The following is a 16,706-nucleotide window of genomic DNA, read 5'->3' as shown; positions in this document are numbered from 1 at the left end:
AGAATGGGAAAAAACGGAGAAAAACCCCCTTCTTTCCCCCCAAACCTCCCCACCCCCATAACCCCCACCCCTCCCCTCCCCCCCCCCACACCCCCACCACTCCCCACCCCCCCACAACCGCCACCACCCTCCCCCTCCCCTCCCCCCCACCACTCCCCTCCCTCCCCCTCCACCACTCCCCTCCACCCCCCCCACAACCCCCCTCCCCTCCCTCCCCCCCCACCCCCCACCACTCCCCTCCCCCCACAACCCCCACACTCCCCCTCCTTCCTCCCCCCCACCACTCCCCTCCTCCCTCACCACCACCCCTCCACTCCCCCCACAACCCCCTCCCCTCCCCCCCACAACCCCCACCACTCCCCCCACAACCCCCACCACTCCCCTCCCCTTCCCCCCAACCCCCCCCAATTCCCCTCCCCCCCCCAACTCCCACCACTCCCCTGAGGGAGCGCCGCACCGTTGGAGGGGCAGTACTGAGGGAGCGCCGCACTGTCGGAGGGGCAGTACTGAGGGAGCGCCGCACCGTCGGAGGGGCAGTACTGAGGGAGCGCCGCACTGTCGAGGTGCCGTCTTTCGGATCAGTCTGCTCTCTCGGTTGGACGTAAAAGTTCCCACGACCAGCACACAAAACAAATCAGATGATCCATTCAGTATCTCAGTGCTGTTTGTTGGGCCTTGGTGTGTGCAAATTGGTGTTTCCCTACATTACAACAATAACTACATTAAAAAGAGTACTGCATTGACTGAAGCACTTTGGGGCCTCCGGAGGATGTGAAAGGCGCTGTATAAGAGCAAATTCTTTTCTGAAGGTATATTTATACTTGATAACATCTGACTGCAACAGCCGTGCTTGGCTCAGTAGGCCCATCGCCCAGTCAGGAGACGTGGAGCAGTGCTCTTCAAACACTACGCTTTACTTTAAACCTTTGGTCAAATGCCAAAATCCCAAGCCATGCTGGAGGAAGGCTGCTATCAGAGAGTGATGGGATGCAGATTTGTGCCTTTGACCAGCCCTCAAGTGGAGGCCAACGGATTTCCCAACAGGAAACAAAACCTCATCCTCCGGCTTGAACAAGACCCCTTCACTTGCTCATGGGATTCGGAGGCAGCTTGACCTTCCAAATGCACTCCCTACGTTTCTCTGGCTGAAAACGAAGGTAGGAGGAGGAAGAATACCAACTCTCGTCAACACCATGAACAGCAGCCCCACTGACGCTCGGAGCAGCAAATCCGGTGAGCGCCAGACACGCAGGGAGAAAGAGGCCAGGGATGGGCTCGTAACACACTGAGGTACATCGACCAAAGCAAAGACAGAGAACGTGCTCTGCGGGGCACAATGTGAGCTGATGAGTCAGCTGGGCCTGGTTCCCATAGCAGCCACTCGGAGAACTGCGTTGACAAGTTGCCTGGCTGCTAACACTAGCCTGGGAGTGGAGAATCTATCGGATGAGAAGCAACTCCTCGCATTGCCGTTTCAAAAGAAATGGATGCTACTCGATGTGATTAATGGCCTGGGGAACATGTTTAGCTCACCTGTGTGTGTGCAGACCGGTTGAAGGGTCTCACAGGGTCCCTGCAAAGCGAATGGAGGTGGGCAGAGCACGTGCTGTGCTCCAATACGTGCTGTAGCAGTAGGCCAATCAGGACACCAGGTTTGCTCACTGGCCTGTGTTGGACGAAGATAGTGCGTCTAGTTCATCTTTGACCATCCTGGCAGTCCAATGGTACAACGATAATGGAGTTATTGACAAATCGTGGCAATCAATCTCTATCGCGTAATCTACAAGAGGCTCAGACATGGTGCAAGGCGAACCCTAGTGGTGGAACACTTTGGGAACATTGTTCCTCCCAAGCGCGCTACAATTCACACACATCTTTTTATAATTACTCATGTTCTACACTCCAAAATGTTATTTTCCCTAAAGAAATTGATCGAATCTGTATCTGAATGAATCGCTTCCACCGTTTCCCAAGGCAGCCGGTTCCACAAGATTGATCACTCGCTCACTGAAGTAATGTTTGCACAGATAGATTGGTTTTGAATTTATCACCAGCAACAACACTATTTGTGTAGAGCCTTTAATGTAGTACAACGTCACAGGAGTGTTATTAAACAAAATTTGACACCGAGCCACATAAGGAGATAGCAGAACAGGTGGCCAAAAGCTTGGTCAAAGAGGTAGGTTTTAAGGAGTCTTAAAGGAGGAAAGAGAGGTAGAGAGGTGGAGAGGCTTGGGGAGGGAGTTCCAGAGCTTAGGACCCAGGCAACAAAAGGCACGGCCACTGATGGTGGAACGATTAAAATCACGGATGCTGAAGAGGTCAGAATTAGAGGAGTGCAGATATCTCGGGGGGGGGGGGGGGGGGGTGGTGGTTGGGGCTGAAAGAGATTACAGAGATAGGGTGAAGCTATTGGAGGGATTTGAAAAGAAGAATGAGAATTTTAAAATCGAGACATTGCTTAACCAGGAGCCAATGTAGGTCAGCGAGCACAGGGGTGATGGGTGAGCGGGGCTTGGTGCGAGTTAGGACACGGGCAGCCGAGTTTTGGATGACCTCAACTTTACGGAGGATAGAACGTGGGAGGCTGTCCAGGGGCATGTTGTGATAGTCAACTCTGGAGGTAACAAAGGCTCGTGGGTTTCAGTAGTGCAGGCAGTCAGCGATCACAGCTGGGGAAGCTGTGTAGGGCACGGCAATCGGTAAAAAGCACCTTTGCAGGGGAGAAGCCAAGTCAGCCCTACTCCTGAACTGGGCTAAAGTGTGGGTATGTTCCTCTGTATGGGGCAGGGTGGGGGGGGTGGGGGGTAAAGAAATCCAGGTTGAGCTATGATGCCTTCTGTAGTCAAATGGCCTGCCAACATCAGACATGAAGGAGCGCCACCTTAAGGAATTGCCGAAGGGTTGCTCTTACCTATGCGACTTGTCCCCCAGCAAGAGTCAGCGGTGTCAGGAGAGGAATGTAGAAAATTGGGAAGACGGGAAAGAGAAACCTCACCCTCAGAAACAACAAACTTCTTGCCTTCTGAGGAAGGATCTGGCAGTGTTACCTGGGGTCTGCAATTCCAGACGTTCAGGATGTGAAGCCCAGTGAAGGGTGGGGAGGGGGTTTTTTCAAGCACATAGTATATCAAACGGTGACTTATTCAACCTCACAGAGACCTCAAGGCACAACCTCGGAATTCCCCACCAGGTAAAGTCTGGGCGACACACACATGCGCTCTCAGTCTCACACGCACACCAAGTCAAGGTTTGCACAACTCTGGGTCACTCGGGACGCCTACTCCCTCAAATATATCCTTTTATGTCCAATGTCAAACTAAGACAGAAATAAGATCAGGGGAGAGAGAGAGAGAGAGAGAGAGAGAGAGTGAGAATTTAAAAAAAGATTCCCTCTAAAACACAAGTTGTTCCCATGGGTTTTGCTCCTCAAAGCTCTTTATAGCCAAGCTTTGCAAGACAGCTCCTCAAAAGGACAAAAACCAAGGGGCAGCGAGCCTCCCGAACAATATCCATTTTTGTCGTGACACTTAATGCCTTTCCTGTCACTTCCCCATTTGCTGCAAAGGCCACAGCACCTCTGGAATGCCTCGCACAACCCAGAGGGAAGAATGTGCGGAATGTGGGCCCAGTTCCAGGCACATTCCTCAAAATCAGACAAAGGTTGGGAACCCATTCCCGAGCCTCCATTTCAGGCACTCTCGGGCACCAGTTTCAGCTGCAGCCGCACAATAAGAGGCGGATTTCATTACAGCCACGCAGGCATTTGGCATTTTCAGCATGACGGGGAGATGGAGGGGCTCAGCGCTCGCTCGGACCAGCATCCACACAGCGACTAGCGCACCTAAACCCCCTTCATTTATTCGCACAAGGCTCCCACACAGAGTTAAAATGAAAACTCTTTCAAATTATCGCTTGCAAAGTACGTCTGGGCCAGAGGGAAGGAAAGTGAAGATGTGACGCAGGCAGACACAGGGGACTGGGCCGAAAGAAAGCCCTTCAATCATTCACTGAACCACGGTGTGCTCCAGCAGCTTGGGAGATCTTACAATCATCAGATGCAAATTCCTGATATTTTCAAAGAGCTCCCCGTCTCCAGTGAAAGCCCTTCATAGCACATTTGCTCCAGGTAAACAATGAGATCCAACAGCAGGTGGTAAAAGCCTGGATTACCAGGTCTGTGTTGCATAAACATTCCCGCGGGGCTGCGATGATCCAGTCCCTCCTCTCAGCTCCTTCGAAAGACCAAGACTGAAATGACCCCACCAACAGCTCTTGTTCCTCGGGCTCTGGTCAGCACTCGGCCATGTAACCCCATTGAGTCCGTTCCAACTCTTGTTACATAGAAAATAGGAGCAGTAGTAGGCCATTTGGCCCTTCAAGCCTGCATCGCCATTCAGTATGATCATGGCTGATCCTCTATCTCAACACCATATTCCCGTTTTTTCCCCATACCCCTTGATGTCTTTTGTTTCTAGAAATCTATCCATCTCCCTCTTAAATATATTCAGTGACTTGGCCTCCACAGCCTTCTGTGGTGGAGAATTCCACAGGTTCACCACCCTCTGAGTGAAAACATTTCTCCTCATCTCGGTCCTAAATTTCCTACCCCATATCCTGAGACTGTGACCCCTTGTTCCATCCTTCTCAGCCAGGGGAAACATCCTCCCCGCATCCAGTCTATCCAACCCAGTCAGAACTTTATACGTTTCAATGAGATCCCCTCTCATTCTTCTTCCATATAAAACACCCAGAGATGTGTAGAATCCAGCAAGTCATGCACAGCAATCCACCGAGAGATCTACTTTTCCACTCCAGGGACTGGAGCACACAAATCTAGGCTGACACGCTGAGGGAGTGCTGCGCTGTTGGCGGTGCCTTCTTTCAGATGAAACGTTAAACCGAGGCCCCAACTGCCCCTTCAGGTGGACGTAAAAGATCCCATGGCACTATTTCACCAAAGAGCAGGGGAGTTTATCCCCGGTGTTCTGGCCAATATTTATCCCTCAATCAACAAAAAACGATTATCTTGTGGATGGCTGTGGTGTGTGATGGAGGCTGGATTCTAGTTGGAATTGGAGCTCTGCTGACCCATCATATATTACCCCCGTTCCACCACAGAACTTGCATTTATATAGCGGCTTTCACAACCACCAGACGTCACAAAGTGCTTTACAGCCAATGAAGTACTTTTGGAGTGTAGTCACTGCTGTAATGTGAGAAAGGCGGCAGCCAATTTGCTCACAAGCAATCTCCCTCAAACAGCAATGACCAGATAATTGGTTTTGATGGTATTGGTTGAGGGATAAATATTGACCAGTACACAGGGGAGAACTCGTTCTTCTTCAAAAAGTGCCATGGGAGCCTGGGTTTAACCGAAAGACGGCACCTCCGACAATGCAGCACTCCCTCAGCACTGCACTGGAGTGTCAGCTTGGATTTATGTGCTCAAGTTCCTGGAGAGAGACTCAGACAAATTTCTAACTCAGAGGCGAGTGTGCTGCCCACTGAGCTTCGGCCGACACCCAAATGGAAAGGGACCAGAGCGATAGAGTAGGGCATGTTAGTCAGAAAGGAAAGGTATCATTCTCAGGGTTAGGACACCCATTGGTGTAGAGCCACACAGAGCTGGTGTTATGTATGTAACCCTTGACAACCTGTGTCATACCACCACCAGAGGGCCTATCCGTTGGGAGTCCCAAGGGATCCCAGCATCCCTCGGGAGCACTGTATATAAGCAGGCCTCCCATGCTGTACCAACATTCTGGAGTTTAATTAAAGGAGCTAAGGTCACACTTACTCATTGCATACAGTACTCAGTTGTATCACTTTATTATGAGCGCAACAGCTGGAAAGTCCAGGATCGATCCCTGTGCGCACGGAGGTACATGAACTCAGCTGAGGCAGTGCTTGGGGTGACAATTAGCCTCAACATCACTGCGTAGGGAGGGTGGAGAAATAATATCGGCCAGGCTTCCCAGCTCCACTAGAGAATATGCACGTGTAGTTATTGGGTGAGGGTAGGACCAGGCTCTGTTGTGATGCTCCCCACAGTCGGATAGCCGCTCTGAATTCGCTGCCTGCCCATGTGGAATAGTCGCTCGGACGAGGTGCCAGAGGTTACCGTGGCACCTTACCTCGGCAAGAGTTGAGCCTCCAGCAGCGGAAGGGAAACAAATTGGGGAAATGAAGAATTTAATGAAGCTAACCAGATCAGGAGGCGATTAGCCAGGTGAAAGCGATTGCGGCAGTATCCATTAATGTCGCTTCAGACCCTCGACACACCTGGGCCAAAGCAAGTGGACTTCACAGAAGTTCATCCTCACTAGAAACAGCACAATGGAAAGTGAACAACTTGCATTTATATAGCGCCTTTAACGTAGTCAGGCCTACCAAGGAGTTTCACAGGAGCGTGAATCAGACAAATATTGACATTGAGCTAAAGAGGAGACAGGAGGACAGGGAACCAAAAGCTTGGTCAAAGAACATAAGAATTAGGAGCAGGAGTAGGCCATTCGGCCCCTCAAGCCTGCTCCGCCATTCAATAAGATCATGGCTGATCTTCTACCTCAACTCCACTTTCTTGCACTGTCCCGATATCCCTCGATTCCCTTAATATCCAAAAATCTATCGATCTCTGTCTTGACTATACTCAGACTGAGCCTCCACAACCCTCTGGGGTAGAGAATTCCAAAGATTCACCACCCTCTGAGTGAAGAAGTTTCTCCTCATCTCAGTCCGAAATGGCTCACCCCTTATTCTGAGACTGTGACCCCTGGTTCTAGACTCCCCAGCCAGGGGAAACATCCTCCCTGCATCTACCCTGTAAGAATGTTGTATGTTTCAATGAGATCACCTCTCATTCTTCTAAACTTTAGAGAATATTGGCCTAGTCTACTCAAGCTCTTCTCACAGGACAATCCCCCCATCCCAGGAGTCAGTCTGGTGAACCTTCGTTGCACTCCCTCAATGGCAAGTATATCCTTCCTTAGGTAAGGAGACCAAAACTGGAGTATTTTAAAAGGAGAGAGAAGCAGAGGGGTGCAGGGATGGAATTTCAGAACTTCGGGCCTTCTGGAAGTCATATTTACCTTCTTGTGCAGCAGGAGTATGACTGTAATGAATTTTTCACATTACTAATGATCAAATCTCTCCCCATATCGGTCGCACTTTCATCCCGTCCAGTATTACCATTGCATGCCACATGTCTTAGCATTCCGACTATTTATAGTATTCCAGCTACGCACCGGACAGTCACAAGCCGACATCATCTCCCCTGATGCAAGATTCCAGCTACGTATTGTGTATCAGTTGAATCAGGAGTGGCAGGCTCACAGACTCTCCAGAATCATGTTTGGTGGTGGTTGGGAGCGTGCTTCAGGGTGGAACACAACACTGGGATTGGAACGGAGACGGAAGTCGGTTTATCCAGCCAGTAGCCAAGCCCCTCAGGTCCATAAGAACATAAGAAATAGGAGCAGGAGTCGGCCATACGAGCATTTAAGAAGATCATGGCTGATCCGATCATGGACTCAGGTCCACCTCCCTGCCCGCTCCCCATAACCCCTTAATCCCTTATCGGTTAAGAAGCTGTCCATCTCTGCCTTAAATTTATTCAATGTCCCGGCTTCCACAGCTCTCTGAGGCAGCGAATTCCACAGATCCAAACCCATTTACAGACCACGGCCTCTCAGCTATTGATCTTGTGCCTTGGACAGGGAAGGGAAAATTGGGCAACGTGACTCAGTGGGTAACACTCTTGTCTTGGAGTCAGAAGGTTGTGGGTTCAAATCCCACTCCAGAGCCTTGAGCACAAAAATCCAGGCTGACACTCCAGTGCAGTGCTGAGGGAATGCGACACTGTCAGATGTGCTGTCTTTCAAATGTCTTTTTTCTTTTCAGCAGTGCTGGAAAGTTGGTGTGTACATCTGGGTACAGTAGCCTATTGGTTATTCCACTGGACTAACATAAAACAGAGGTCAGTAGTTCAAATCCGATCATTGTAAAACTGAATTCGGTGAATCTGGTGCCAGATAAAGTGGTCCTGATAGCTCCTGAATGTTCGTGCTGTAATAATTCTGCAATTTAGGACTGAGAGGAGGAGAAACTTCTTCACTCAGAGAGTTGTTAACCTGTGGAATTCTCGACCGCAGAGAGTTGTTGATGCCAGTTCATTGGATATATTCAAGAGAGAGTTAGATATGGCCCTTATGGCTAAAGGGATCAAGGGGTTTGGAGAGAAAGCAGGAAAGGGGTACTGAGGGAATGATCAGCCATGATCTTATTGAATGGCGGTGCAGGCTCGAAGGGCCGAATGGCCTACTCCTACACCTATTTTCTATGTTTCTATGTTTCTATTAGCTTCAATAATAACTTTCTGTAGGAAATTGGACAAATACCTTTGGGGAAAAATGTGAAGGGCTGTGGTGAAAGGGCAGGGGAGTGGGAATAATTGGATAGCTCTTTTAAAAAGCCGGCACAGACACGACAGCCTGAATGCCCCGAGCTCTCCCCCCCGCCCCCCACCCCACTCACACACACACAAAGCCCCCTCCCCCCACACACACATACAGAGCCCCCCCCCCCCCCACACACACACCCACACAGAGCCCCCCACCCCCCACACACAGCACAACCCAAAGCACCCCGATATTAACTGCACACACTCCTTTAGCGAATGGCCCGAGAACCTGGCCACCCCTTTATCGCTGGTGACAGCAGACCCTGTCGCAGTGCGGCGATCGAATTGAGGTTTTTACGATGGTTAAAGGAGTTAATCGTGTAGGTAGAGAGAAACCATTTCCTCTGGTGGGGGGAGTCCAGAACAAGGGGGCATAATCTTAAAATTAGAGCTAGACTGTTCAGGGATGATGTCAGGAAGCACTTCTTCACACAAAGGGTGCTGGGAATCTAGAACTCGCTCCCCAAAAGCTGTTGGAGCTGGGGGTCAATAGAACATTTCAAAACGGAGAGAATTGATAATGTTTTGTTAGACAATGGCACTTCGTTTGTGAATGAAGGAGAGAAGTAGAGCTAAGATATAGATCAGCCGTGATCAAAAAGGATAGATTGGCCCTTGGTACAGGCCCGGTGAATTCGAAGGGCTGATTATTAAAAGACTATTCCTCCAGTGTCACTTGGGAGTGGCCAGCACGGGGAGAGGAGTGGTGACTTTAGTGCATCTGGAGCAAGCCATCTGTAACCAAGGGCGACCGGTGGATGGGAAGGCAGGCAAGATTGGAATCAGCCTGGGAGATAAGACTGTTGTTCCAGCGTTCTCCACTCCGCCCATCCTCACCAACGGTTGCTGGGCGATTGTCCTCCATTGTCCTCACCCCCACTTAGCTCCAACTGTTGTGTTTTGTCAACAGAGGAACAGGTTTAACAAGGGCTGCCCAAACTCTCATTACAGCTTTGAAAGGCCGATCCGGGAACTCGGCCCGAGGGAACAGAAGCTTATTAGAGAGAGAGAGAGAGAGAGAGAGAGAGCGCGAGCGAGCGAGCGAGAGAAAACAAATGCTCCCATTTACTGGGCCATCACTTCCTCTTTCTGTCATTAAGTGCAAACTGGATTCAAATACCCAGCAAAAAAAAAAACACAAACAACCGACAGGACCCCAGACAGTACAAATGGAGAGAAGACATTTCAACCCATCTTCATGGCACATGTACAATCCTGCCTACCAGACACTCCACCCACTTAATCTCCCGAGGAGAAAGTTCTGTACAAATACTCCCTGTTCCGTAAAGGTTATCATGCACCGTTCCAGAATACCCCTCCCTCCTCACATCCTTAATATGTACCCTTGGTCTGCTACTCTCCAGACTTCTCCTCCAATCCTAATCACACAGTACTGTGCTATAGTTTTTTTTTTACATGAAGCATTAAGAACATAAGAATGAGGAGGAGGAGTAGGCCATCCAATCCCTCGAGCCTGCTCCGCCATTCAATAAGACCATGGCTGATCTTGTACCTCAACTCCACTTTCCTGCACTATCCCCATATCCCTTGATTCCCTTAATATCCAAACATCTATCGATCTCTGCCTTGACTATACTCAGACCGAGCCTCCACAGCCCTCTGGGGCAGAGAATTCCAAAGATTCACCACCCTCTGAGTGAAGAAGTTTCTCCTCATCTCAGTGCGAAATGGTTGACCCCTTATTCTGAGACTGTGACATCTGGTTCTAGACTCCCCAGCCTGAGGGAACATCCTCCCTGCATCTAACCTGTCAAGCCCTGTAAGCATTTTGTAAGTTTCAATGAGATCACCACTCAATTCTTCTAAACTCTGGAGAATACAGGCCGAGTCTACTCAATCTCTCCTCACAGGACAATCCCCCCATCTCAGATTGAGAGAGTAAGGGGGTGTCCTCAGTGTCGTGATCAACATTCCGCCCTCCCTCAGCCAACACCGTTAAAAATCAGATTAGCTGCTGTTGGTGGAATTTCAAATTCAGATGGAGGGTGAGAAAGTTGGATCTCTAACCAGCATACTAAGCTTAAATAAAGGAGACTATGAAGGTATGAGGGCAGAGTTGGATAAAATGGACTGGGAAAATAGATTAAAGTGTAGGACGATTGATGAACAGGGGCGTACATTTAAAGGGATATTTCACAACTCGCAAGAAAAATATATTCCAGTGAGGAGGAAAGGGTGTAAGAGAAAAGATAGCCATCTGTGGCTAACTAAAGAAATAAAGGATGGTATCCAATTAAAAACAAGGGCATACAAAGTGGCCAAAACTAATGGGAGGACAGAAGACTGGGAAGCTTTTAAAAGCCAGCAAAGAACGACTAAAACAATGATTAAGAAAGGAAGATAGACTATGGAAGCAAACTAGCACAAAATATAAAAACAGATAGCAAGAGTTTCTTAGGTATATAAAAAGGAAATGGGTGGCTAAAGTAAATGTTGGTCCCTTAGAGGACGAGACCGGGGAATTAGTAATGGGGAACATGGAGATGGCAGAAACTCTGAACAAATATTTTGCATCAGTCTTTACGGTAGAGGACACTAACAATATTCCAACAGTGGATAGTCAAGGGGCTCTAGTGGGGGAGGAACTTAACACAATCACAATCACTAAGGAGGTGGTACTCAGTAAGATAATGGGATTAAAGGCAGATAAATCCTCTGGACCTGATGGCTTGCATCCTAGGGTCTTAAGAGAAGTAGCGGCAGGGATTGTGGATGCATTGGTTGTAATTTACCAAAATTCCCTGGATTCTGAGGAGGTCCCAGCAGATTGGAAAACTGCAAATGTAATGCCCCTATTTAAAAAAGGAGGCAGACAAAAAGCAGGAAACTATAGGCCAGTTAGCCTAACATCTGTGGTTGGGCAAATGTTGGAGTCCATTATTAAAGAAGCAGTAGCAGGACATTTGGAAAAGCAAAATTTGGTCAGCATGGATTTATGAAGGGGAAGTCATGTTTGACAAATTTGCTGGAGTCCTTTGAGGATATAACGAACAGGGTGTATAAAGGGGAACCAGTGGATGTGGTGTATTTGGACTTCCAGAAGGCATTTGACAAGGTGCCACATAAAAGGTTACCGCACAAGATAAAAGTTCACGGGGTTGGGGGCAATATATTAGCATGGATAGAGGATTGGCTGACAGAGAACAGAGAGTCAGGATAAATGGTTCATTCTCTGGTTGGCAACCAGTAACTAGTGGGGTGCCGCAGGGATCAGTGCTGGGACCCCAACTATTTACAATCTATATTAACAACTTGGAAGAAGGGACTGAGTGTAACATAGCCAAGTTTGCTGACGATACAAAGATGGGAGGAAAAGCAATGCGTGAGGAGGACACAAAAAATCTGCAAAAGGATATAGACAGGCTAAGTGAGTGGGCAAAAATTTGGCAGATGAAGTATAATGTTGGAAAGTGTGAAGTAATGCACTTTGGCAGAAAAAAATCAAAGCAAGTTATTATTTAAATGGAGAAAGATTGCAAAGTGCTGCAGTACAGCGGGACCTGGGGGTACTTGTGCATGAAACACAAAAGGATAGTATGCAGGTACAGCAAGTGATCAGGAAGGCCAATGGTATCTTGGTCTTTATTGCAAAAGGGATGGAGTATAAAAGCAGGGAAGTCTTGCTATAGTTGTACAGGGTATTGGTGAGGCCACATCTGGAGTACTGTGTGCAGTTTTGGTTTTCATATTTACGAAAGGATATACTTGCTTTGGAGGCAGTTCAGAGAAGGTTCACTAGGTTGATTCGGGGATGAAGGGGTTGACTTATGACGAAAGGTTGAGTAGGTTGGGCCTCTACTCATTGGAATTCAGAAGAATGAGAGGTGATCTTATTGAAACGTATAAGATTATGAGGGGGCTTGACAAGGTGGATGCAGAGAGGATATTTCCACTGATGGGGGAAGACTAGAACTAGAGGGCATGATCTTAGAATAAGGGGCCGCCCATTTAAAACAGAGATGAGGAGAAATTTCTTCTCTAAGGGTTGTAAATCTGTGGAATTCACTGCCTCAGAGAGCTGTGGAAGCTGGGACATTGAATAAATTTAAGACAGAAATAGACAAGTTTCTTAAACGATAAGGGAATAAGGGGTTATGGGGAGCGGGTGGGGAAGTGGAGCTGAGTCCATGATCAGATCAGCCATGATCTTATTGAAAGGCAGAGCAGGCTCGAGGGGCCGTATGGCCTACTCCTGTTCCTATTTCTTATGTTCTTATGGTGGAAGCCGCCTGCATAACAAATGACTGCGCTTCACAAATAACCAAGGAGGTGTCAGGCGTTACATCAATGCAGGTTTGTTCTTTGCTCTCTGGGTGTACAAGAATGCTGAGATGGTCAGGAATGGCTTCTGGTATCTCGAGGGGGATAATGACTTGTTCAGAGGCTGGCCGTGAGCTACACAGTGGCAACAGCTCCCCCCAATCATAGGTCCTGGTGCACACCATCTCCCAGGGAAGATGGGGATCGGCAACCTGAGGCTGCTCCACATACAAAGATGTTTTATAAATACATTAAGAGCCACAGGATAACTAAAAGAGTGCGGCCTATTAGAGACCATAAAGCTAATGTGTGTGTGGAAGCGGAAGGCATGGGTATGGTTCTTAATGGATACTTTGCGTCTGATTTCACAAAAGAGAGACGATGCAGACATTGCAAACAGCAATTATTAGCCGAGGCATGGAATATAAGAGCAGGGGGGTTATGCTTAAACTGTATGAAACACTGGTTAGGCCACAGCTGGAGTACTGCGGCAGCTCTGGTCACCACATTACAGGAAGGATGTGATTGCACTAGAGAGGATACAGAAGAGATTTACGATGATGTTGCCAGGAATGGAGAATTTTAGCTATTAGGAAAGATTGGATCGGCTGGGGCTGTTTTCTTTGGAACAGAGGCTGAGGGGAGACCTGATTGAGGTGTATAAAATTATAAAGGGGCCTGGATAGAATGGATAGGAAGGACCTGTTTCCCTTGGCAGAGGGGTCAACAACCAGGGGACATAAATTTAAAGTAATTGGTAGAAGGTTGAGAGGGGATTTGAAGAGAATTGTTTTCACCCAGAGGGTGGTGGGGGTCTAGAACTCACTGCCTGAAAGGGTGGTAGAGGCAGAAACCCTCACCACATTTAAAAAGTACTCGGATGTGCACTTGAAGTGCCGTAACCTACAGGGCTACAGACCAAGAACTGGAAAGTGGGATAAGGTTGGATAGCTCTTTGTCGGCCGGCACGGACACGATGGGCCGAAATGGCCTCCTTCCGTACTGTAAATTTCTATCATTCTGTGAACTCACAGGGAGTCCCAGGGAGGGCTCAGTTTACCAGATTGCTGTCCCGTGTAGAAATGAGGCATGGATCAGGAAGTGAGGAATGTGGACACTATTCAGCCCCCTGCCCGCACCCCCTACCCCGCCCCTTTATCCAATTCCTGACAATGTCCCAACATTGTGTTTTCCAGTGTGTCTGGGAGCTGCACAAATGGCAGCCAAGATTCTTGAATAAAATTCATGAGATTGCCTCAATAGACACACACACAGGAGAAAGGAAGGAGTCTCTCTCTTCCTTGCACACAGGCGCACACACACACACACACACGCAGGCACACACACACGCAGGCACAGAAACACACACACGCAGGCACACACACACAGGCACAGAAACATAGGCACAGAAACACAGGCGCGCACACACACACACACACAGGCACAGAAACACACACACAGGCACACATGAGAAAGGGGAGAGAATCTCTCTCTCACATGTAAAAGGACAGAAAATTGGTTTTAGCCAATACCACCCTATAACATCTACATCAAAGATCCTGCTAGATTCTCAAAGAGCTGGAAAAGAAATCAAACCACAATGCGAGAGTCCACAAGAAAAAAAAAAGCACAATCCATCTAATATCAGGGGAGCATCGACCTTAGAAAAGTTCAATCATCTCCTGCCAATACAGAATCCATGTCACAGAATACACACACACACTACAGCCTCACTCAGTGCCAACACTCACTGACGGAACTCCCAGAGCGTGTCAGGCCAACTGACCGATTCCCAAACCATCGTCTGCGAGCAGCAGCCATTCACGTCCATCCCAACACAGCACTGCGCTCACCAATCTGAGCATCACCTGGTGACCAAGACGAGTTCTGCCCACCATTGCAATCTTCGAGTTGGCCTCCTGGCCCCAAACACACGATCCTGATACGTAGACCCAACAAACATCACAAACACTTGCATAGCAGCCAAGTCACTTCATGGGCTCCCTGCCGCCTGCAACCTTTATGGCCAGGACGAGTCCATGATTCATACACATGTCGAGTGCAAGGGGCTGCACCCCCGCTTCGATTATTCCTGGTTCCATTTCATCTCCACGCTCCTGCTGCTTGGCCACCGAGTGCTAAGGGAGGCGGACAAGTTGGAGGACCTCCACCTGGGCTGGGTCACTCTGGCTGGCTGCCCGCCTCTCTCCCGTGGCCTTGTCCGTGCCGGGTGGCCCTGCAGAAGGAGCATGCAGTGCCCACCAGTAGGCCTGAGGCCTTCTGCGGCTGGTGGGACCAGGGTGATTTATGGACACCAGGAATAATACCAAAAACATCAAACAAAAAGCAAAGATCTAAAGATGCTGGTTCTCTGGTAGCCTGGAGTCACTAGTCAATGGAGAGCACTGCTGCCACAGGTACCTACCGTACATCTTGCCCTCGTCAGACAGGATAATCTTCCGTCGGCCGCACGGCGGGTAAATGGCCAAGGCCTCCTGGAAACTCTGCTCGATGTCGGGACTCCAGACTCCCTCGGCGTCATTGTCCAGCGACTTTTCCAACGCCTCCGCCCCCTCCTCCCTCCCGTCGCTGGGGCTCCCGCTCCCGTTCCAGTCGTTGGACGCAATGGTGGCAGCTGGCGAGGCTCCAAGCAGAGCCGGCGGTCACTGAAGGGAAACCTGCAAAGACAGCAAGATCAGCACAAGGTCAGAGTGCACAAGGTCAGGGGTCATTGCCCATCCACAGCACGTATGCTGGGGGCTGGAGCGCGTATATCCAGCCTTGGCCATGCCACCCATTGGAGCCAAGCACAAAAATCTAGGCCGCACTGTCGGAGGTGCCATCTTTCAGATGAGACGTTAAACCGAGGCCCCGTCTGCTCTCTCAGGTGGACGTAAAAGATCCCACGACACTATTTTGAAGAGCAGGGGAGTTATCCCCGGTTTCCTGGCCAATATTTATCCCTCAACCAACATTATTTGGTCATTATCACATTGCTGTTTGTGGGAGCTTGCGGTGCAAATTGGCTGCCTCGTTTCCTACATAACAACACTGACTACATTTCAAGTCTACTTCACTGGCTGTAAAGCGCTTTTGGACATCCTGAGGTCATTAAAAGCACTGTTTAATTACAAGTCGTTTCTTTTATTGAAGAACAAAACATATATGCTCGACTGGATGAGCAGAAATTTCCAACCATTTCCCCACCACAAACTGCGTTCCCTAGTTACCGACTCCATCCCTCTCCCTCGTATCTGTCCGAGGCTGAACCAGGTTGTTTGCAACCTTGGTGTCATATTTGAGCCGGAAATGGGCTTCCGCCCACATATCCACGCCATAACTAAGACCGCCTATTTCCACCTCCATAACATCGCCCGTCTCCACCCCGCCTCAGCTCATCTGCTGCTGAAACCCTCATCCATGCCTTTGTTACCTCTAGGCTTGTCTACCCCAACGCACTCCTGGCTGGCCTCCCACATTCTCCCCTACGTAAACTAGAGGTGATCCAAAACTCGGCAGCCCGTGCCCTAACTCGCATCAAACCTGCTCACCCCTGTGCTCGCTGACCGACATCGGCTCCCGGTTAAGCAACACCTCGATTTTAAAATTCTCATCCTTGTTTTCAAATCCCTCTTTGGCCTCGCCCCTCCCTATCTCTGTAATCTCCTCCAGCCCCACAAACCTCTCTCTCTCTCCTCTCTCCTCTCTCCCCTCTTCCCCCCCCACCCCCCCCAAATTTTGCTTAATAACACTGCAGCACCATGGGACATGTTACTATTTTAAAGGCGCTATATAAATCAATTTGTTGTTGTTGCTTGGTATAGTCACTGAACTGGGGAAGGTACGGAAACAAACGATCAGCGGATCAGATGAGAAAGAAGAAAGAAGGACGTGACTGATTGGAGATGGGAGAATATACAGACCCCTAGAAGTTAAAAGCTTTGAGTCCCTTTGTTTTTTTTTG

At 49.1% G+C, this 16,706-nt stretch overlaps 1 protein-coding gene across 2 annotated transcripts in view; it reads right to left on the bottom strand.

Moving 5' to 3' along the window:
- Positions 1-15,252, bottom strand: part of LOC139227789 (transcriptional enhancer factor TEF-5-like) — a 498,356-nt gene extending 483,104 nt beyond the window's left edge. The window contains exon 1 of one of the 2 annotated variants that reach the window (XM_070858838.1): positions 15,168-15,252. Coding sequence is in view for 1 of the 2 variants with exons in the window: in XM_070858840.1 (XP_070714941.1) it covers positions 15,168-15,174 (7 nt within the window). In the remaining variant the exon portion in view is untranslated. The remainder of the gene's footprint in view (positions 1-15,167) is intronic. The other variant, XM_070858840.1, reaches the window with a different exon arrangement.
- Between the last annotated feature and the right edge of the window lie 1,454 nt (positions 15,253-16,706).

The sequence above is a fragment of the Pristiophorus japonicus genome, chromosome 17 (genome assembly GCF_044704955.1).
Source record: "Pristiophorus japonicus isolate sPriJap1 chromosome 17, sPriJap1.hap1, whole genome shotgun sequence".
In the NCBI taxonomy this organism is placed as follows: domain Eukaryota; kingdom Metazoa; phylum Chordata; class Chondrichthyes; family Pristiophoridae; genus Pristiophorus; species Pristiophorus japonicus.
Note: the sequence above shows the minus strand (reverse complement) of the source record. Positions and strands in the feature narration are given on the sequence as shown.